Source organism: Parambassis ranga, chromosome 7 (genome assembly GCF_900634625.1).
Source record: "Parambassis ranga chromosome 7, fParRan2.1, whole genome shotgun sequence".
Lineage (NCBI taxonomy): Eukaryota > Metazoa > Chordata > Actinopteri > Ambassidae > Parambassis > Parambassis ranga.
The window spans coordinates 6,017,599-6,041,693 of NC_041028.1; the positions used below are offsets into that span (position 1 = coordinate 6,017,599).

At 42.4% G+C, this 24,095-nt stretch overlaps 1 protein-coding gene across 8 annotated transcripts in view; it reads right to left on the bottom strand.

Annotated features, from left to right (window-relative positions):
• Window positions 1-24,095, bottom strand: part of LOC114438342 (membrane-associated guanylate kinase, WW and PDZ domain-containing protein 1-like) — a 70,160-nt gene that overhangs the window by 34,182 nt on the left and 11,883 nt on the right. For 7 of the 8 annotated variants that reach the window (XM_028409601.1, XM_028409603.1, XM_028409606.1 and 4 more), the window contains exon 2: window positions 14,416-14,532. In XM_028409601.1, the coding sequence (XP_028265402.1) occupies window positions 14,416-14,532 (117 nt within the window). Of the gene's footprint in view, window positions 1-6,528; window positions 6,630-14,415; window positions 14,533-24,095 lie in introns of those variants that run through there. The other variant, XM_028409607.1, reaches the window with a different exon arrangement.

Here is a 24,095-nt window from a genome sequence, read left to right on the forward strand (position 1 = left end):
AAGAAAGATTTTGCACTAAATAAATTAAATCAACCTGTATACTTGGATGTGCATCTAACAGTGTTTGCCTCATTGGATCCACTGTTCGCTGTCTGGTTCCTACACTGCAGTACAATGGATGAGATTTACTGTTAGAAGTGTCAAATTTTGTAATGCGCTTTAGATTTAGGTTGCTTTAATCTCACTGGCAATGGAAGAAAAAAATAATGAGCATTATACAGACTCCTTTTTGTTACCCTTTAGATCAACATTATTCTCACTGCCTGCCCAGCAGTTTCTGAGCATCTCACCAGAACATCACAACACCTTTCCTGATTCCAATTTTTTTTTCTTGCTTTGAATGTTACCTCAAAATTTATGCCACCTCTTTTTATCTTCATATTTTGCAGCCATGAAGATTTATTTTAATCTGTTTGTCTTCCTAGTTATATATTTTAGTAGGCAGATACAGATTGTTTTTAAGAGATGACATGTCCACCACAAAGCGGATCGTTCCCTGCAAGTTAGAGGGTTTAGAAGCTATCAAAAAACATCCAATCTGTATCAAACAATGTCAATCAGCATTCCCAGTCTGTTCCCACAGGGAGAGGGGGGGCATGCAGGCCTGTTGTGACAGGGAGCATCTGCCAAATGGTGGAAGAGCACAGAGGAAATGGAGAGAGAGAGCGAAAGAGGACGAAGGTGGTGCAGACACATGACAACCAACAGGAAAAACAATCACCTAATGGGCACGTGAAATCCCAGCTCACGCTTTCTCCCTCATTCTCACCTGTCTGACAAACAACCCTCGCATCACAGAGGAGCCGCATACAGGCGCACAAAAAACACCTGCTGAAGAACCCCTGGCTTGTTGTGCAGCACACACCCTGTGTGGCGATTTTCCTTTCACATCTCCACCTTCATGTTGTCTGGGCATCATATTATTGAGTGAAGAGTATCACACTGTCTCACAAAGAGGAATTTGTGCATATTGGCACATGTGTGTGTGTTTGAGTGAGAGAGAGAGAGAGGTATTGATCTAAGCACTGCTAAAAGGATAAAGGAGTCCAGGCAATCCTGTCCTCACCTTTGTCACGTCACTGACATTGTCTCTATGACTGTGCCTCTGTGCTGTTGCACCACCCAAAGCTCTCTGTTCAATTAAACAGCTGAAACAAGCAGTCAGTTAAGTGATTAGCTGACTGACAAGAAGAGAATTCTTCTAAATCTCCTAATAAGGAAAGAAGCTCATATTCCTGATTGGTTCTTATTCCTGGCTGATGATTATTTTCACTGCCCTAAAACAGGACAAAGGACACTAAGTTAATTTACAATAATAATCCCTTTTTTGTGAAGCCAACAAGGTCTAACATTTATTTATTTTTTTACTTTTAAGGTGATTTTATTGAGTTGTGCTAAATATTCTCAGGTACAAGAAACAAGCCTAGGTGGTGTTATGGGTGCTTATTTATTTATTTGTATAACAGTTGTACTCTGCTCTAAATTTAGCTGCTGTCTCTATATGCCTCAGAATTTACAGTATATATACACACAGTTGCCGGTATGAGCACACTCACAATGGGAGAGACAAAGACAGATAAGAGCAGCAAAGGAGTGTATAAACACACATGGTCTATTCAGGGTGTGAACTATAAATATCAGGTCGGAGAAGCCAGTTTCTGTCCTCACTGGCAGTTCATAAAAAGCTCCAGAGCAGGGGACATGTGTCCCTGAAGTGGCCTGTTTGAGTGCACGCTATGACCCACATCCTGTCTCCTAATACTGGGCCACTCACTCACCACTACTGAACATGCACCATAAACTGCAAGAGCATCAGGGCTGTGCAAAGACATTAATTACAGACCTTGAAGTTGCACACCTTGGAGAAATGTTATCACCTTACACTAGGTGCTGAGAGTATAAATCATCGTGTTTAATGTGCATTTTCAGCTCTGTCATGGTTACTACTCATTCATACATAGTCAAGACAAACGCCTTTGTCATGGAGAGCTTCCAAAGGATGCATAAAAGAAGGAGACACACAGATAAGACTGACATGGCTCCTGGCTGCAGCAACAATTACTGACAGGCAGGTGCTACCATATAAGCAGGAAGGCAGTCCAACACTCCTCTTGACCCTGCTGCTGACTGATTCTTTTGTCATAAAATGCCCATTTTACATCAGCATCACGTCCACCTGCAAAGCATTGACAATAAAAATACACCATCCTCAGGTTCCCTTGTCTTATCAAGTCTGAGTCTCAAGTTTTCCATCTCTAACAGCCTTTTGAAGGCTTCGGCACACTATAGATGAGCTAGCAAACAAGCAGCAAAACATTTAGAGGCCATTTTATCTAGCTTCAGAGAAAAGCAGATTCTAAGGCCATCTGGTTACTGAATCTTTTACAATGCACGAGGCTCAACTTTCACTGGTATGGAAGCCAGAAATCCATATATTCCATCTTTTATTGCTCCACCGTATCATTTGGAATTTTATCATCACAAACACTGAGCTGACACAGACTCAGAGAAATGAAAATTTGCACAAAGGTCAAGGATAAACATAAATAGGGTTTTTACTAAAGGCCAAATACAGCCTTTTACTGTGGACAGGTAGCAGAAAGTGACATTTCTGCTTCAAATGAGACAGCCTGCCCTTTCTGGCAAGCTCTGAGAGTATACACTGAGAGAGAAGATGCTATCTGCGGAGGCTGACTAAATATTTCATTCATGCAGCTGAGTGAATGTTTGTATTGTCTTAAAGTGGCCCAGGCCTGCCGGGGATATCTACATGCAACGAAATTCACTGTGAAAGAGCAGAAGGATTAAAAAGTGTGGTCCGACTCTGACGTTGAGCTCCTGAGCTGAACATGGGAAAGAGAAATATTAAAAGGTTTTGAGTGTAACTGAAATGACACTTAGATGACACTTGGACACACACTTATAGGGTTGTTTTGTAGCATTGCTACATGAATGTTATGCTGGAAAATAGACTACCTAAGAAGTCAAATTCATTTCACAGACCAGACATTTCTCAAAAGCGGGTGGGTTTAAACATCGTCACTACAGAGGAGGACCGTTGTGTATTGTTGCCCAAATGGGTGGTAGGTCTATCCAACAGTGCTTTCATTAAAACATTTCAGATGCTGAATCTTTACTTGTTGACATTAATGGTTGTCACAAAAACGACTGCTTAGATTTCAGTGAGAACTTGCTATTTAGCACACAATAACAATTTAGCATGTGAAGCTAAAGCCATCTGATTGTGTTTACTTCTTTAAACAGTGTGCAGACAAACTGACAGATAGGTCGACACAACATCACAAAAAAGAACGAAGCCCAGTATCAGCAGACATTCGAGGACCTGTGCTGGCCGTGATGGACAGAGACATGTATGAAAGAGAGGCTCTCCACATTTATGAGCAGAGAATGTAAGAACAGGTTTCTCACTTCACAGACAGGCAGAAGCATCACACCATGGCTCCCTTCATCTCTGTTACGGGCATGTGTGTTAAAGCCTGATAAAGTTATTAACCCTCTCATGTTTGAAATGAGTTTAAAATGACGAGCATGGTAAACATTCAGCTGAGATGAGTGAACTGCTGTTTCTATGGCTGTAAAGTCGTTATACATGTATTTAACCAACTCCTGTCTTGGTATGGCTTCTCAGCAGCAAGCTTTTTTTCCCCACAGTTGGTCTTTTGTTACTTGAACAATTAGTTGACTACCTTAAGAAGCAACAGTAGCACTATATTTGGACCCTGCTTAATCTGTGCTGGCTTACATTAACCCTAACCTGGGCAGTCTTTCATTGTTAAAACTCCCCATGAATCTATGACCTGAATACATACATTATATTTTATTGTATCAACAGAAGTTCAGTTCACACGTATTCATAATAGCATTGCTAAGCTGTGCTATTTGTTCTAACAGCTCAGTGTGTGCTTTCCAAAGGGGAGCAGTGCAATAAGCCTTCTGGCTTTTCCTTTTTTACGGTACGTTTTTTTCACTTTGTCTTGATATGTTGTTTCTATTTTGTTTTGTTCAAACAAACAAAAATAAATAAAGAGCAGGCCATCAGATTGAGGGTGATATCTATCTCTACATCCTCTCTCCTGTTGTTTTGTTTTGACCTCTAGGTTCAGTTTGGTTACCGTAGTCTTACCTGGGGCCAACATAACGTATGCTCTCTGCTCACACTCTCCAAGGGTTGTCACCAGAGACACAAAGTGCCACTGAGAGTGAAAGCCAATGTTGGCAAAATGATAAGAAGACAATCCCTCACACACAAACACACACAGAAGTCCAGGTAAAGAAAAAAATGTCTTCTTGTGTATCAACAATAAGCAGTGGGCTGACAGCACTCTGGTGACATCTGATACTCTCAATCGCCTTCCTGCTGTTGATGGTCTGTGGCGCTTCCACTCATTGTCTAACACAGACATACGCACACTTGTAGACACACACGGAGACACACGCACACCGGTTCAGCCAAACATCTGCTGTTTTTAACCCCTGCTGGTTGTGAGTGCAAGCGTAAGGGGGGGTGAGGGGGGCAAGTGCTGACCTGACAGAGAGATTAGCCTGATGGCCAGATTCTGCAGAGTAACTGTTTTTTTTCTTTTTGCAAAATAATGCCAAACAATCTAATCAAAACAGCAGCTGGACTGTACATTAGGGGGAAATCATAATATAAACGTATTACTAGTGCTTATCACTGTCCCCTCTGCATATGACACTATAGCGACAGCATAAATTGGAGCTTGTTTCCAGGGAAAACACACACACACTCTGTGTCAATGGGAAGGTGTTATGAAAACAGAAGCGGAGACGTGAGAAGAAATTACGTGTATATCTGGGAGCAGACAGAGCTGAGGAGGGGCAGAGAAAGCAAACAGTCACACAGGGAGTTAGCATGGAACTCTCCTGGGCCTCTAAGCCAATTACCCGAGCTGCATTGATTGAGGCAGCACTTTAAGGCCTCATCTACACAAGTAGTCCCTTAATACACTGGTCAGATGATGGGAGTGTCTGAACCACAGACTTTGGCTAAATGTCTATTTGCATCCATTACAGTATCAGCAGGAAGACTCTTTTTTAGGGATGCTAATAGAAAATTTACAGTGTGTGTTCAATTCAATTAACCGCTGTAAGGTTTAAATTTAATTTATTAAAAGCATGTGTCGTCCATCTTCAGGCTTGAACAGGTGATGGACAGGTCCTAGACCTCTTTCCTCAGTGTTGATCAGCTGACCTGGAGACAGAGGTGAGCCTCACCGTCCTGAGTGGTGTGGCTGTGTTCAATCAGCACTTCCATCCCCCATTAAAGGGAACGCCGGCCCGTAATGATTTATGAAGGGGAACAGCAGAGGGGAATCAATGTTGCGGAGGCCCTCAGATTAATGATTAAGCAAATAGCAGACCCACTCCGGATACTATCAGTGGCTGCTAAGAACACGCCATGCTGTAGTAGGTTCAAATAACTCCGGATGGAGCCTCATCTTAACCACACCATGTTGAAACAACCATCAAAACTAGTATGACAGAAAGGATTTGCTGTGTGTAGGCTCTGCAGTGTCACGTTGTATCATGCATATGGCTGTCAAGTTGATTAGAAATTTTGAATGATAGTAAATGTGTATATTTGTGTTTTTGGGCTGTAAATTAGGTGAATTCACAGTTGGTTTAGATGATTTTGTATATTTTTAATATACATTTTAGACAACACTGATCATTATTATTATTTTTTATATATAGAAGCAAGCAGCTTCCTCACTGAGAGTGTTTGAATAAAGCGATGATGGAGTTGAGGCCAGACAGACAATACTGCTGCTGCCCAACACAACAGGCCATTCTTTCAGCTCGCGCCACAACACTCCTCACAGCTGAGTCCAGCCGCTATTCTCCTGCTGTTTCTCCTGCTCCCTCCCATCTCCACCTCCCTTTCAATATGGGGGTAGAAGAATGAGGGTGTGGGGGTGTGGGGTGGGGTGGGGGGGTGCCTGAAAGAGAATAGTGGGTAAGCACGTACAATCTGAAGCGTCACTAGCTGAGAATCTCGTAAAATGACACAAAAGATGCCTCCTGTTTATTGGAGAAAACCCAAGATGAGAAAAAAAGAGGGGAGAGGAGCTTACAGAGCACAAGGAGGTAAAATGAATGGGGGGTGTATAAAGACAGAAAGATGAGGGGAAATATGTGACTGCAGGAGTCAATAGCAGGGGAAAATGTCCTCTAACAGCAGGCGAGTGTGTCAACAGATCAGTGTTTAAATTCAGCCCCTATCATCTCAGATAGGCAACATGCATGTGTATGCACGAACAGATCCGCCATCATCACACAGCACAACACATCAAATCTGCATACGTGTGAGTCCCACAATCTCTCTGTCTCTCGCGTTAAAAAAAAAAAAAAAAAGGGAAAATCCACCTGCCTGTATTTCTGTCTCAGCGTATCCATCTATTCTTCCCACCCACATCTCTTCCAATCTAATCCCGGAAGCCAGGGCAGCATCACTTGCAGGAGAAGAAGTAAATGTCACAGATTTACCTCTACACCGCTGCCGCTCCTGATCCTTTCCTCCGAATACGTTATTCCACAGAAATATTCAAACAGATAAATCCAAGCTGGCTGAATTCTGCTCCATTGGAACCATCCATGGATCCTTCCAGCTGTCTGTGAGCGAGTGCAAGCTCCAAGCTTGCAAGCTCATTCAGGGAGGAAGCTAGTAGGCAGCTGCCGTTTTTCTTCAAAGCTCCACAAGCAGAGCAAATTAGAGGTCCAGCCCAGCTTAGAGGCTAAGCCAATGTGAGCTATTCACACTCCAGTTCCTGTCTGAGGCCAATGGCTGCAGCCCCTCAGCCCCCTGCAAACTCCCGCCCACAGCCTCCCTCCCCTCTCGCTTTCTCTTGCTCGCTCTCTCTCTCTCTCGCTCTCCCTCTGTCTTTCTCTTCTTCCCTTCTCCTTCTATCTTAGTCATAAATATAGACTCCTGACATTACCTAACACATGGTCCCGCGTGATAAACCGCCGGCTTTATGCTGGTCTCTTGACAGAGAAATCCTCTCTAGGGCTGAATGCTGGGTTACAGAGGGCAAGACGATGACAGGGACAGTCAACAGAGGTAAAAGATGCAGCTGATTTGCAAGAACAAGAATAGTTCTAAAGGTGTTAAGTTCTGTGTTTTGGTACATATTTATTAGCTTACTATATCTGTTTACTATCCTTTGCCTGAACCGGAGAGCCCGGACTTTGGGAGATTAAGGACCCAATGGCTGACCAAAGGGAAGCTTGTAGCTGGCAGCGCAGGTCTGTACCTGCTTGGACATGGACTGCTGCCTGGGCAACATGTCCACAAAAACCCAGGAGCTGCCCTGAGGGAAGTGGGCTGCAGCTTTCTGTTTGGATTCACATGCCCTCATTGTGCCACAGCTAAAAGTTTACACAAAAAGTGACTCAGGAGTTAGAGAAGATCAAACGCGCTCCTATGTATGTACAGATTAGCCCGGTTTAGCATAATGACTGGAAGCAGCAGGGATCTACCACCAGCACCTTAAATGCTGCTTTAAAATCTCGTTTGTTTAATCAATAATTTACTATAGGTTTTAGATGTGATGTTTTAATTAGCAAGTGATTTCCCCCTTAACTGGTCTATTTCCAATATTGTCATCTAACTCCCATAGCAATTTACACAAATTTTAAATTAAACTGAAGGAGTTTGTGTCATATTTATTATCACAACTGTGCTTGTAGAAATAGTTAGCAAATAGAAACAGAAATTAGCATGCACACCAGTGTTACAGCAGTTATTCTTACGACACCAGCTCATATAGAGACAGATGGAAATTAGCATGTCCATCCGGGTGTCAAATTTAAATCACTGTCCACAAGAGCTGGAGCCAAAAAACACCTGTGACTACTACAGAGACATTTGACCCCGGTGTGAATGCCTTCTCCGACTGAAGACAAATACCAGATGTTAGCGAACCCTTGTACCCTTTTTACACTGAATTGTCCATGTGTGTGTGTGTGCAGATGTTTTAAATGTAAGCAAGCTCGGCAAAAACAAAAAGTCATCCTTTCAGTTTGGTTTTCTTATGGTGTGTAATGATGATCATGATCACAGTGTTGAAAATACCACACTTCCACAAATTTCAATCTGTGGTTACAGTATAGGCATATGAATGCCAATGACCATGCTGTTAATATATTTTTACATCTTTTACTTCAGTGAATGTTAAATGTGTATTGATTCTTAGAAACAGATCAACATTGGGGCTGAAATGAAGAGTCCCTGAATTTACCAACATCCTTCTGTACATCACTCCCGAAGCCAATAAATACCTCTGACTACAACCAAGTCAGCTGGCTTGGAGGGAATGTCGACACTATCCTTTTTAAATTGAAGACACAAGTTAGATAATTGTGGGAAAAAAGAGGCAAAAAAAATGGTGTTCCTACAACAAAATACGCAGCACACAATGTGAAACAATTCATACAGTCACATGTTGAAGGAACATTAGATTACTTTAGAGTGCTTAAGACCTAATGTAAAACCTGCAGTCCGAAGGGAGATGTTTGTTGAAGTCTGAATATATAATTGATAAACTGTGCTAATGGAGCATTAAAGTGTGTTCAATTAAACTACTCTTCTGCTAGACTCATCCATAAACATCCAATAAGATGTGGAGAGGACGATCTAAACACAACATATACTGCAGCCACATCAATGCAAAGTTCAGTGTAACACTAACCAATTTTAGAACAACTGCTTGTGGGGGGGCATCAGTGGTTGCAGACTAGCTGGCCGACACATCCAAATCATCACAAGACACTCACACACAGATATGTTTTCATCGTCATAACAGAGAATCTTTGTTCAGTCACTTCTCTGACCTCAGAGACTGGATTCTCACACTTCAGCAACAGCATGAATAGATCTGACTGAAAAATAATAAAGAACGGATTCATTTTAACTCGACCTGAGTGATCCTGTCATCTTCAACATCTTCAAAACACAACCATAGTATGTAAGAATCACTGGGACAATAACATGTGAGCTACACTTTATCATTGATTTCAGAAGACCAAGCTCAGAGAACAGTTTGTTTTAAACTCCTTTGCAAACACAAATACAGCTTGTGGTGCTGTAATGGTAACTTCTGGACACTGTAAACACCTCGTGAAATGGGCCTGGAGGAGCTGGTAGAATAACAACACTGCCTTTATGGCCACCTTCCAATCACACAGAGGATGTAACAAGCAGGGAGATTTGCACTTCTTTTGGTTTGTATGTGGCATTGTTGTAATGGTAACAAATGATGCCTGTAAAATATGCTAAATATGGTAGAGAGTACACCAACACATGCATTAAACATCACCCTCCCGCACACACAGAGCCCCTGCACCTGTCTTCATACATCATTACTATGCGAAAACACATATTTGCCCAGCTTCCTCCATGAACTTAGAAGCCATCGTTTTTCCATCTGAAGAGAAATGTGCGTGAACGCAGCAGATATTTGAACACATGAACAAAATATGAACTGTGCGTATGTGAAAAGCAGGCAAACAGAAGCTGGGGCCCACTCATCCGTTACAAGAATGAATGGCCATCATTAGCATGAGGCTCCCCGGCAGCACCCTGCAATGCAGCGACACACACAATGGCGAGTGCCACGCTTCCCCCTGCCGTTCCCCCAGAGAAGCCCTTTTGTTTGAGCAGCATCTGGACCTGACCTCCATCCATTCAAGGCTGATGACCCCCCTTCTCCTTTTCCCCTCTCAGCTCCTCATATCTTCTTCTCCTCTGTCCTAACCTCTTCTTAAAAAACCTGCTCTGCCTCTACAGCAACCCCCCTCCTCTTCCTCCTTCTCCTTCCTCTCCTCTCCTGTCCGTTCTTCACACACACACACATAGATACCCCCTCCTCCCTCTTCTAGCTAAGGAAAGCAGCCATCTCTTGCTTCTTCAAAAGAAGGTCTGTGTATTAGTGGGCCTTATACAAAGCCTGCAGGGTGAATTAGAAAACCAAAGAGGAAAAAGCACCAGGGCTACTGGCCATCTGTCCCTCTGAGTTGGACGTGCCTGCTCCGAGTGTGCCTGCCCCCCTCTTTCCCCTCACATAATTCCCACCCCTACCCCCACCTTCCCTGATTTCCTTAGCCTATATACACAGCATCAACCACACATAGTCTCTTGCCATGCATACATCACAGGCTTTGGATGTTGAATGATGGTGAGGAGAAGAAGGAGAGAATAAGGAGCTGCCACTTGCCTGGATGCAGAGTGAGCCCAGAGCCAGCAAATCAACTCGTAATCCTTTTCTTTGTGTGAGCGGCAAACAGAGAAATTTGTCTCCCACAATGATTTCTCCGAGATCGGCAGTGGAGTGGAAAACAAGGAAGCGAGGGAGTGAAAGACAGCAAGGAAGGGGAGGGAGAACAGAGAGAGAGAGAGAGAGAGAGAGGAGGAGATGGAGGGTGAGAGCAGCAGAACCAGGGAGACAGTGGGAGCAGCTAGAGTGTGACAGAGAGAGACGGAGGAAGGCAGCAGCCACCACTGAGCCACAGGGACGCTGACACTCACTGGAGGATTTGAAGTGAAGAACGACAGTGAGAGAGGGAAAGGGAGAGGGAGGGGGAGATCAGGTGGGGGAGGGAGGATTGGTTCACTCTGTGGCTCAAATGCCAGGATAACGCCGAGATAACCCTCATCCACAAGCAGCAGCTGTAGACGTGACAGGGAAATGAATCCCACGAGAGAGCGACTTCTCTATCAATTGTGACATTTGCTGCACATGATAACAATGGCCATCTGTAGCACCGGGAGTACGAAGGAGAGGAGGGCGGGTTGTCGATTAGTTGGAGGGGAGGCGGAGGAGGGGGGTACTGCTCCTCATATACACATTCACACGCGCACATGCCCACAAGAGAGAAGAAGGAAAAAAAACATACAGCGGCCAGTGGTGGAGGGAAATGCACCTGTTCGAGTCAAGCATGGGGAGAGAGAACAACACATGTACTCAGGAGAGGGGGAGGAGACAGCCGAGACTCAGAGACAAAGGAAGCACAGGGCTCTGAAGTGTGGCCTTTATTTGACTGCTTTTGTCATTCTGCCTTGTCATGCTAAGAAAATATTTGCATGTGTGTGTGTGTGAGAGAGAGAGACAATAAAAAAACAAGGTGACAGCAATAGTAGGTCACCAAGAAAGGCAGAGGGAGGGACAGGAAGAGGGAGAGAGAGGAGACGTAAACAGTATAAACATTTCAGTATCAGACTGACCAGCATTGTGTAGTGACCCATTTTGGTCAATATGAACAATTAGAAAACACACACAGATTTTAGAGGAAAAAAATACTATTAATCTTAACACCAGTGTAGCCAAACCTCCGAAAAGCCAACTTCTCTTTGTCATAAATCCACTGATGCTGTGTCACATTCAGAATATTCCTATATAAACATGTATCTGACACATAACATGTGCCGTTATCACCATGAATGTAGGCACTATAGTGTTTATTCTGAATCAATTCCACACACACTGTCCTGCTTCACTGACAGTTACATCCTTGAATCTGTAAGCCAGCAACCAGGTTAAAAAAGCCAGAAATTATTGATAGATGAAGTAACAAATTGACTTTTCTCATGGGAAAAATACACACTGAGCTTATCTTCAATGATTTATCTCTAAAACTACAGTCTGTGTCCAATGAATGCTGCTTTATGAAGAAACACTGGATGCTCTATCTGTGGGAAACAGCTCGGAAACAGTGAAATATTTCTGATTAATGAATGAGTCAAGCTGCAAACAAAATGGTATACTGATGTTGTGTTTTTAACCACTGCCCTGTGGTACACCAGTAGTTTAGTTACTGTGAATAGTTTGCTATTGTTGCTATACTTCTTACAATTAGAATTGTCTCAAGGTGCTTCACAGAAAGCCAGAGCCTGAACCCCCTTAAGAGCAACATGTCAGAGGGTGGCAGTAGATAAATAAAGACCTTACATACCTTACATACAACAAACCAGACTCCAAACTGGGCCTTGGACAGAGCCCAGATGAAGAGTCTAGTGTGAGTGGTGGTCAAAAAAAAGCAAAAACAGTGAGTTATCTTTTGGTTGGATTTACTGTCACAGGGGATCTGACTGCACTTACTCTTATGCTCAGTGTGTGTGGTGAACAGATCCAAACGTGCCATGTTCCCGAACCTAAACCCCAACTCCACACCAAACACCCCTCACTGCAAAATCAGGCTACAGTTCCGAAACAAACTGAGAGACTAAACATGCATGCACATAAACATTTACATGCATGTGTACATGTTAAGAGTACTGTCGCCAAGAGCTGATGCAGCTTTGTGGAAGATTGTTTTGCACATTTTTTGTAGGTTCTCTTTAATTAATTCAGTTTAGTCGCTGAAATATGTGTTTTTTTCGTTTTTAGCTCTAATAATAGAAGTAAAAAAAAAATATATATATATATATATATATATATAAATGACACTAAACAAAGATACTGCTGCTAACACTGAAAGAAATTACTTCAAAGCTACACACAATGTTTCCCACATACCTCAATCCTCACTGACAGAAATCATTACCTTAACTTCACTTCATATGCTGCTGCTGGCCTTGTTGAGCTGAATCATACAGAGGCTTTCACATCATCCTCTGTGTGACGTTTGCCAGTCAACAATGATAAAACTACTTAAAGGTAGGGTAGGAGATTTCATTCTGATGCACCTTTTGTTAAATTAGTGTAACTTCTCTTTACAATCCGATAGCAACCAATTAGTTCGGCAGTTTCACTTTAAAACGAAGAATATTACTCATCTGTGGAAGCTATAAAACGCTAAAAACATCAGCCAATCCTACGAGGCACCCCTGCGCGTATAGTTGGCTGGTTGTCACTCTCTTCCTGCTCTGCATGCACCAGAGAGGTACGTGCATGATGGCCGAAGTCACAGACTGGTTGGGAGGCGTGGCTTCGGGGTGAGCTCCGAGAGAACGGGGCGTGTGTTAACTTTCAAAATCTGGCTGACTCTCACTGAGTTTTCAAACTCTCCTACCCTACCTTTAATACAGGCACTGTAGTGATGGTTAACCTCTACAATTAGTGACAAGAAACAGATGTGCAGGGGCTCAGGGATTATCTTGTTATTATTAGAGACAACTTGAAGGATTTCACTCTATTGACAGTAAAGCAGCATCTGTTCTGTGGTCACCAAACCATTAGCATGAAGAACTGAGTCCTCATTGCAGTTTATGGGCAGTTTTCGATGTGTAGGGGTCCAGCGTTTTACGCAAGGTAAAGACTTCAGAGGGAAAATATACATACACAGTATGCATTTTATGCTAATAGCTGACAGACATAAACATACCCAGCATTTCAGTATTTTGCAATTTCATTGAGCCCATGTTCTATACATAGACATGTGTAGAGGACATCTGTCCTCTGCATGCAGGGGCCTCTCCACTGCACTCTGACATTTGCAAGAGCCCAACATGTTCATCACATAATCAGGCAGGAATCTATTTTCAATATATCAGAACATCATAATCCCAGGCAGGGCACTGGGGGAGGCTCAGAGAGGCGGATTTACCAGTCACATGGCTGAGCGCAAACAGCCAGAGATTGAGCGGCGGAGAGTAAAAAAGCAAAGAGAGAGAAGAGAAGAAAAAAAATACATTAGTCTAAAAGCCACATTTTACTGAGGAGCACTGCGATGCAAACATATGCAAACCAACGCACAACTCCCCTTCTGCAGAAACAGGAGGAGGTGGTGGTGTTTGATGGGGAGGATGATCCCATTTTTTGGCTAGTTGAATTATGTCTGTGCATATGTGTGATAATCAAATCAGTTTCTCAGGGAAAACATACACACACACTGATCACATCCTTAATAGATCCACCGCCTTGCTGACACACTTGAAGCTTCAAGCCATCAGAACTAAATATTTGGAAACATAATATAAGTACAGTAAGGAACGGAGCAGAAATGGACTCACTGTCACCCAGCTGCAGGTCCAACTGTTTGTGATGTAACTAGGCCCAGCTGTGCAGTCTGGCACAATGCATGGTGTTTGGCTCCAGCCATACTTTTTGTATAATTTCACTGCTATCTCAGACAGCTGCAGAAATGGATGCTCTGGAGCGGCGACACATGAGTGGCTTTAATAGGCAATAATAACACAAACTACAGCAAGGGCATTTGGAAAATATATGTTTGTTTCTCATTTGTAGCAGATTTTCAATGATGACAGGGAGATAAAGTGTAACAGGATAATTTTATGGGAGAGTAAAAAAGGGAAGAATGAGACAAAACAAATGAGAAAGAAGCCAAAAAAAGTGGGCCATTGGGGTAAAGATGAGATAAGACACCACTGTACAGCCACATGTCCTGATTTACACATACAAATGTATATTTACTCACAAGGCACGGCGTGACGATACAGATTGGCTCGGATGATCTTCTGCAGCTCATGGTCAGGGGAGGACTTCTGAAACCTCAGGCTCAGGTAGTGCTTCAAATCCTTGTTGAGCTTATGACCTGGAAAAACAAAAAAAAAACACAGGGGCAGCTCAGGTAAACAAGTCGTGACACAAAAAAAAAGTCACCAGTTTTTAATTTGCCTAAAAGTAGGGGTTGTAAAAGGTTGTGACATTTCAATCTTAATACAGAAAGAGCACGCAAAGTTTTTTTTTTAATCTTTCTTAGCCTGAAAATAAATTAATTTGCTGTGAGTCTTTACACACAAATTCAGTTTAGGTTTAAACTGAAATTTAATTCCAACATTTTTTTTTTCAATCCATGTGACGCTCAAACTCTAAGGCAGGTGACAAAGTGAGAGTCTGTGAAAAACAAACCCTCTTTGGGTGTCTTGTTTATGACATCACATAACATTTATTGATCTTGTGGTCCACGGATGAGTGTGTCCACGCCCACAAGGGAATAAAATCCCTGACTAGAACTCCATGCCATATCATTTTTACCTGAGTGTTGATAGCAGCATGCTAACAAACAATGACAATGCATATTATGCTTATACTTACCTGCATATTGCTGAGTCAATCAGGTTTTTTTGGTATTTTGAGCTTTTTAAAATAGTATTAAAACATGCAGCAGAGGAAATGTTTATTAGATTTTTTAGAGACCGTATGATGAAGCAGAGCTTGAGGCAGACATTAATGTGCACATGAAATTGCAAATTTCACTTTTCACTTTTCAAATCTACTATATCTTATTCCTTTAGGGCAATTTCAAATAAGCAATCTCAGAGGTTTGATTTTTTTTAAAGGGAGATTCATTCAGTGGGATACGAAGTTGGGAATGAGGCAGGTTTGGCTAATTAATTATAAGCGTCCCTGATTGGCTGGAATACTCCGCACACTCAGCGCCCACCCAATCAGGCGTGCCGATGGTGCTGGCTGAGTTTGAACAGAGCTCCAATGTTCACAATGGGGCCAGATGGTCAGAGATGGCTCTCACGCCAGGGTCTCATTTAGGACCATTTAATGATCTCCAAATATATCATGCATGTCTGGGAGAGCTGGCAAGCAGTTCTCGAGGGATCTGCCACGGCCGCCTCAGATCAGAGTGGAAGAGCCTCTCCTGGCTCTGTGCTTTGGCATGGCAGGGTTAGTGTGCTAACTGGGTTACTGTGGAGCTGAAGGTGCCAGTTAGAGCATCTTAACTTCTGTAATGAGGTATTAATACATGAGAGAGAGTATGTGAGCAGGGTGACATTAAAAAATTAATCATTTAGTTAAACAGGAACAAAGACAATTAATGACATCACTGGTTCTCACCACATAAAAGTGGCCAATATTCCCTTAATGAATGACGGGCGGTATAAAAGCCAAGGTAGCGAAGCCAAGTGAAGGTGTCATAATAAATATAATAAACACAAGAGAATCAGCTATTGATGCTTTGCTTTGGAATAAAGTTTGGAAAGAGGAGATAAAGATAAAGTGGCTTTAAAACAAAATACATCAGTACCTCTTATCACTTAATTTGAACAAAAAGCATTTCTATTTCTTGGCTTGGGACCACATGCAAGCCCCATTTTCAGTCTTATTGCTAAGCTAAGCTAACTGCAGTTGGCACTTGCTGCACAGATGTTTTTTCTTGATTTAAAAATCCAAAACATGAGCCAGGAAAGAGACTGAGAAGTGTTTGCAGCCTAAGAGTAAGTGTGGTTAAGAGAGGGAACACTGGAAAAGGACAGACAGATCAGAAGCATCAGTGCATCAGCTGAGAACATGAAAACTCCTCTTTAATATCAGTCATCTGCCCTGAGGTGGGGCCCCATGGTGACATCATCATCTGTCAGCCCCTGCATCACATCCACACAAATCCACCCCCCACTCCCACTGCCGTGGACATGACTATAAATACTGAAGCAACACTGATAACGTGAAGCCTCAAAACATAGGCAACACTAAACATATGACCACTTAGTGAAGAAGCACACACAGGTTAATAAACACAAGCTATTGCTAAGCTAATGCTAAGATAGCCATGAATCTGTGGGGTGTTATTCTGCCCAGAAGTGGAGACACTGTTTGGTATTCTACTTTGCTGTATTTTTCCGTTCCTCTACACACATATACACACACACATGCACACAGCCCACTGTGTAATTCAGTGCAAGCAAAGCACAGTCAGGTAATTGTTACCTAGCAACCAGCCAGTGCTGACGACCATCATTACGGTCCCTGCTAGGCAAGCAGAAGTCAGATTGTAAAAGGAAAAACAGATACCACACACACACACACACACACTCTCACACACAGACATACACTTAACATAAACATGCCATTTTTCAATTGGTGCACCCTCCGGGGCTCCATTTTGAAAAAAAAAAATATGTTAGCCATACGTTAGTGTTTGCATTCACCACCCTGTCAGTTCTGCTGGCTCAGACGCTTCCTCTGAGATAAAAACTGCTGTCAGAGACGACCCCCTCCTGTGGGAGTGTACAGTGTACAGCAGAGGGCGGGCCGCCCAGGTGTCATGCTCCATCAATGAGAAAGTCATCAAATATTCAATATTTATGAGGATTAAAGCTGTGTGGATCAGAGATTACAATCACACCACTGTGGTGCATGTGTGTGCGTCTGTGTGTGTGTGTGCCATTCATATGCTGTTGATTTTGTTCCTCCCTGGATTTTTAATCAAATCCGGAGACAAAAAGGCAGATGTTATGGTGCAGTGGTTTAATTGGAAAATTATGAAGAAAAAACATTTCTAGCTGCCTGACAAAATAAATTCCTCTCAACTTCCAGACAGGCAGCAAATTCATGGTTTGATTCATGATAGGTTTATTTTCTATTTATTATAATCTTTGTTTAGAAATGTTGTATAGATATATATTTAAAGTGGATATTTTGCAGCATGTAAGGAAACAAAACATGCTTTTAAATCCAACAAAAGCAACCAGATGTGGTGAAAAAACAGAGATATCATCTCAGTTCAGCAATCACAGAGCTGCAGTGTTCCACTGATTTCTGAACAATAAACAGAGTGAATTGTTCAACTCGCCATGCGTACTGAATGGAGATCCATGTATTGTGTACAATAGGAGAGACGTATTGTTTACAAGGAACATGTTGAGTGTTCTCACGCAGTGTCTGGTAATCCTCAGCTCTGTCTCTCTCCAAATTATATATGGGATAGGGTAACATTTTTACCCAAGGAAAAAAAAAATATGCAGATTTACTTTGACAGTGAGTTGAAACATAAACTGACTACAAAAGGTCTACAAAATTCATTTAATTCCATAGACAACCATACTGCAGACCAGGATCATGAACCTTCAGAGAGGACATTTTTGATTCTCATAACACTAAATTCACTCCATCAGGGAAACAGCAGAGAGCTGAGAGATGGTTTCCTTGGAGCAAACATGCTTGTGGACCCAGCCTGGAAAAGACTGTGTGACAGACATTGGTGTTTTTTCAAGGCCAATGAGGCAGAAGAGAGATGGTTAAGGATGTGAGGGCCCTGTCCTCTTACAGATAGAGATACAGATAGAGTGAGAGAGAGAGATGGATTTAACCCAAATAAGAGTGGATTATACACATCCTCTATGCCTCCAGTCAGCATTACATAACCTTAAATCTAGTTATGCATCCCTGTCTCATTTTGGGACTGGGGGTGGGGTAGCAGTGTGCACATTCACACATCTAAGGAGACAGTGACTCTCATGTATATTTCTGTGAACATGAAAAATATATATCCAAACGGATTTATGTTTTAGAAATGTGATTTTAATCCTGGATGTCATAACAGCTCTTTTTTTAGGCTGAAATAAGGAGTGGATATAACTCATGCATTAAAACATGCTGTCCAAAAGAGCGCAAACATATGGTCATAGCTGACTAAAACATCAGCAGGAGACTGTGCCAAGCAGCTTCAGACTATGGTACCATACAACAGCTGTTGTCACAACAAGCCACTGCTGAGGCCTGTCAATCACGCCTGTGGAAATCTGTTTCAAACCTATACATCTAAAAGCATGTGTTGTGTGGCTGTGTTATTATTTATACTGAATCGGTCTAGACTTAACATCCATTTGAGAAAACATCAGTCAGTGTCTGTGAAGCTGTGTTCAGCTGCTGATTGGGATTCATCTGCCGTCTTCCAAGCTCAACACTGCCCTCTGTGTCTCCGTGCCTCATAACCAATAAGTCTGCCTCGTGCAGGCCCGTTACCGTGGCAACCCAGAGCCAACCAGAGATTGGGATGAGCCAAGCGTGCTTGTTATGGGATGCTGCCCCCCAGTGGTGGAGATAAAAATAAAAACAAAAGCATGTGACTTCAAACAAGCAGCTCTTAATCCCTGATGCCTGCAGTTGTATTTAATTTAGAGATTCAAAATTATCTTTAGTCTCAGCTTCTGACTTAAAAGCAAAGTTCACAACATTTTAGAGGGAAATATTATTACTAACAATAATAAAAAATTAGCTCCAAACCTGTAACCTGTAATTTGAAAATTGTACTTTTTATAGTTTAAGTGATTTCTGCATTGTACTGAGCATCTCTGTCGAGTACCACTGCTAATTATATGAGCACTTCTTTCAACATTGTGGTTTGTATTGGATCTAACAATCTGTAACAAGGCTGTATAATAGGTTTGGTGAAGTATCAACACAACAGTTTAATTTCAAGACCCAGACCACACATGCAGGTAAAGGTTTACTCTGACCACAGCAGCAAAAAAGTCCCTAAATTACAGCTGCTCTGTGGGAGAAGGCTCCACAGTTAATGCCCGTAAACACAATATGTATTACACAATAAGACGGTCATGAAAACAGTGGAAATGTTTCCCTGTGTGTTTACATGAAAACAAATTTAAAACAACCATCACCAAGGAGAGCTCTTTAACTCCACCCAGTGAGAAGACCAACCTGAGAGGAGGAAAAAAAAAATAACACAGACGCCAAGAGTCGGCATGCATGTGTCTCATCACTGCGTCCTGTTGAGGAGAACGCGTGTCAGACCTGTCTTTAGGTGTTTCTCTCTCCCGTGGAAGCTGCTGCTGGCACAGATTAGGTGTTAAATGATAGGCAGGTTGCCCTTACTTTGAGTACAGGAGGAGAGACAATCCTGCAGTAACTGGAAGACACACACATACACTCACACTGCTCCACCTAATGAAATGGCACCTGTAGTGATGACAGAAGGGATTATGGTGCAAGACAAGACGCCCTCTTTAGGCTTGATCCCCAGTAGAGCATGTTGTGGTAAGGTGACGGCTTGAAGATCTTTGGATATGGGGGAAAAATAACAAGCCCTCACATTGAAAAACCACAATCAAAGAGGTCAATAACAAGTTTAGGAGGATCCACATTTGATCATTAAGGACACATGATCTGACAAACACTGGATACGATGGAGGGTGGCATGGACCCAGCTCAAGACTTGTCTCTGCTTGACAAGGTTCTACTTAACAACTTAATATTTGACCACAAATTGTATCTGAAAATTAGCAATGCCATTCACATGTCATGTTTACATTGCTGCTGATGTCATTGGATGTTGCTGTGCTGTGTAAAGTCCTGAGGATTGTAATACTGAGTCCATCTGGATAGGATGAAGGAGCAAAAAGCTCCTTCAGATCCCAAAAGCAGTGTTCTGAGGGTGATTTCACAACTCTGTCTGTTATCACATTTTGATTAAGAAGGCTCCACTCTGTCTGCATCATTGTGGCTCAACATGAAGAGCTGAAACTAAACAAAGTTACACACTCATTGTCCATCACAGTTGTATTTATACTGTTATCTTCTAAAGCTTTGGATTGACTCCTCTTATGGTCTCAAGCCATCTCAGGCTGATAACCCACAGCTCAAAGTGAGGACAAAGAAATGGAATTTCCTCCAAAGGACAAATAATATTGTATTTCCTCTGGCTGATTCCAAATAATGACCACAAAGTAGGGACTGGAAGCGCTAGTTCTTAAACAGTAAATTCCATTGTTTCAGCAGCTTCCTGTGGGTCTCAGGACATCCCGTCAGTCAACACTGGACTCTCTGGTTACAGATGAGAGCATTTAACTCTACATTATCCAGTAATACAAGCAGGGGGTGTCTGACAGAGGTGAACATTGGGAGAGATGGAAGAGGCAAAACTAATCAAATACTCCTGCTCTCAGTGAAGTGCTTCCCTCTGCTCTCTGGGTATGATAAAGTAGCCGCAGCTATTACACAGCCATTACCCAAGCTGAGAGAGTTCATGACAGCTGATATCGAAGACATGAGCTTCACTTGATTTGTCCTCATGCCAATTAAGCACATCTCATCTGCCCCTCGCACACTTTTTTTTTTTTTTTTTTTAAAAAAGCAGCATCGTCTCCACATGTTAAGTGCTGACAGCAACCATGCCGTCACAGTACTCCTAACTATGAGCTGTGCGATCACAGTGGCAAGGGTGGAGAGGAAAAAACAACAATCAGAGAGAGGTCTGCTTTAAAGCTCTGGACCAGTCCTCCTCCTATAATTACCACCATAACCAGCCACACCCAGAGCTCCTTTTATGCTGCTCCCACTCTCAGCAGGACCAGAGAAACCAGACTGGAGCCACAAATTAAACCATCACATTCAGCAAAAGCCTTTCTTCCATCATTTTAACTAAATCTTTAAAGCAGGCACTTGTGATATCAGGTTTTTTTCAACAGTGATATCGTCATGTGTGACATAATAACATAAATATACATCTAAAGATTTTACATTAAGAAACTAGTTAAAAATCAAAACTATTTTCTGCTTTTCAATCACAACACACAAGGGGACCTAACAAACAGCCATATTTTGTTCACAAGTTGTTTTCGATCCACCACTGAACACGGGTAAATGGAGGTTTACATGATGAGGCCATTTCTGACCCAGTTCTCCAGCTCTGTGCTGCTGAGTCAAGAGTCAGCAATGCATGATGGGAAAACTGGTTTGAAGGAAGAGTCACAGACAAAGAAACATACACGGGCACACACATCGAGGCAGGCAGAGGCGGTATGTTCCGCTCCAGTACGCTGCATCTGTTCACTGCTAAATATAACCAGAGGAACCCATGCCTACCGCTCCCTCTGCTCTGTGTTGCTAGCTGAGCAGGCCAAAGGATGGAGGATGGAAAAAAAGAGTAAAGAAAGAGTAAAGACTAAAAGACAAAGCTGGAGGGGTTGAGAGAAGGGTCAGTCTTGAAGGATGTGGGCATCAACAAACAGAGAAAATATTTTACCACAGACTAAACATGGACAGATATGCCTGTCAAACACTGGAAACACAACATACTCCAGATGGAAGGATCTCTATTTTTATCCCCAAGGGTTCATTTATAAACCCTTGGATAAAGTGAAATAAAAACACTTCTTTGTGCCATGTTTCTAAAAAAAATGCACACGAAGCAGCTATTTTAATGTGTCCATTGTATCTTTTTTCCTCCCATGGGCAACACGTGTAAAAACAGTGGGTCGAATCCTCCCTGTCGCTGATAGGAAGCATCAAGCGACAGTCGAGCATGCCATCAGTTCTAACTGGCTGCCTCTGTTAAATGTCAGTGCCTGCCTGGCCGTCACACACAAAGGGCCCCTCTGTCATTAAAGTCCCCTCTTTTACAGGAGCTGATGACCACAGGCAATGAGACAGGGAGGAGATATACACGCCTCCTCCCTCCCCTTCCTTCACCCTTCTCTCGGGTGCTGCAGCAGTCTGGAACACATCACACCACAGGGACAAGTGTATCATCACCAGCTTACTAATATGATGAAATGCAAGAAATTACCACATTAGCCTTGAATTATGGTTTATATACATTTGGATGAAGGAGTGGGAAAGGGGAAGCTTTTCCACTGGGTGTAATAACCACTAATTTGTACCTTGAGGGCTGTAATTGAAGAGGCTGCTTAAGCAGTTGTGGCACAAACAAACCAGTGGAGCTAACTTGCAGAAGACGGGACATTCAGTGACCTATATTCCTGCTAAGTTTAACCTAATATTAACTAAAATGTAGAGAAAACAACCTCTACACAGCAAGCAAGGTGCTATGATCAGACATACAGGATCTTTATGAGAGATAGACAAGAGGCCCAATGGGAGAGTCATTAAATTAATCTGTCATGTGAATTTCTTCCGTTTGTCACCAGTGGTTGCTGCTCCCAGATTTTTGTGCTGAGAGAAAGCACTATTTCAGAAATGCCAAGTAAGGCACGTTTGTCAGAGGATTTAGTTAATGTGCTCACAAAAAAAAAAAACAAGAATCGTAAAAAAGTAAAGCCTGCTTTCAAACTGAATCACTCACTTGGAGCCGAGCACATGACGTCTCTATCAAAACCGTCTGAGAGCAGAGATAACACACAGCAGACTGACAGCTAGGGGATCAGAGGCCTCTGGATCTCAGCAGACAGCTTGGCTAATATGATGCTAAAAAAAACTTTGATTAAAAACACAGGTATGTTTCCTTTATAATTACATAACAATTATCACAATCAGACTAAATAACACTTATTATGGGGTTTAGTCTGAAAAAGTTCACTTCCTTGTAGTGTCAAAATCACATACTGTTCACAAAATAAATTCTGCTCACTTCAATACAGTTGGTGGATGCTATATTTCTTAATTTCCAAATCAGCTTAGTTTATAGTCAGACTCAACGTCTGTGTAAAGATGATTGTAAAGTTTGATGTAAAGTTTTAGGTCCACTTGGAGGCCACTATATTTTTAGGATTGTCATGTAGTGTTAGTGTTCTTGTAAAGTTGCTTAATTGCTCATCAGAGAGCGACTGAACGGCAAATTGGAAACAAGAAGTTTTACCTAGAAAGGAACAGTAAAGAACGCTGAGAGCCGAGCAGTTAGAGAAAGAAAAGCGGAAAGAAACTGATGTTATTCATTGAGACTACTTTCTAAACTCTGCTTCTGGCTTGTGGCGATGCAACGTGATTGATTTGTTGGGTAAATCTAAGCATCCCCATGGGTGACGATACAACAGATGGTCCAGAGAACAGAAGAGTCTGTCCCCTTTTGTTAAGCACTGTGTGAAAACAGAAACATGCAGAAATGGACAGACTTCAACCTAAAAAAAGATGAAAAATCAAACTTTCTTCTTGCCAGGCCAGATACAAAATGATGAGTGCAGGCTACAAAAAGATACATTTTCTGCAAAATGTTCACTGTGTCATCAAAAAACATTTGAAGTGTCACGAGCCGTGTCAACTGTCCGAAATCCCCTGTCTGTGCTCAGTGAAGAGACTCAGCTGAAGCACTCATTAGACCACCAGTATGACCCTTCTCTGCTTGAGCCGCTTCAGATTAAAAGGTGAATATGTGCCTGTGTGTAACGTTAGACCGCAGTCACACACTGTGCATCCTTCATAAACCCTCTCACCGTCAATATCTGACCTTCAGACTGTAAGAAATCACAGATTCTCCTTCACAGCTGGACGGCAGCGAGCCAGGAGGAGATGGAGACATTTGAGATGGAAGTATGAGGAGATAACCCACCGGTGACTGAGAAAAAAGATGAGAAAAATTTATGTGAGGCCTTTTAAAGAAATGAAGACAGTGAGTGTCCGGGGTTCATTAATCTGGGGCGGTGATCCTAAAGGACAGAAAGGCCTTTG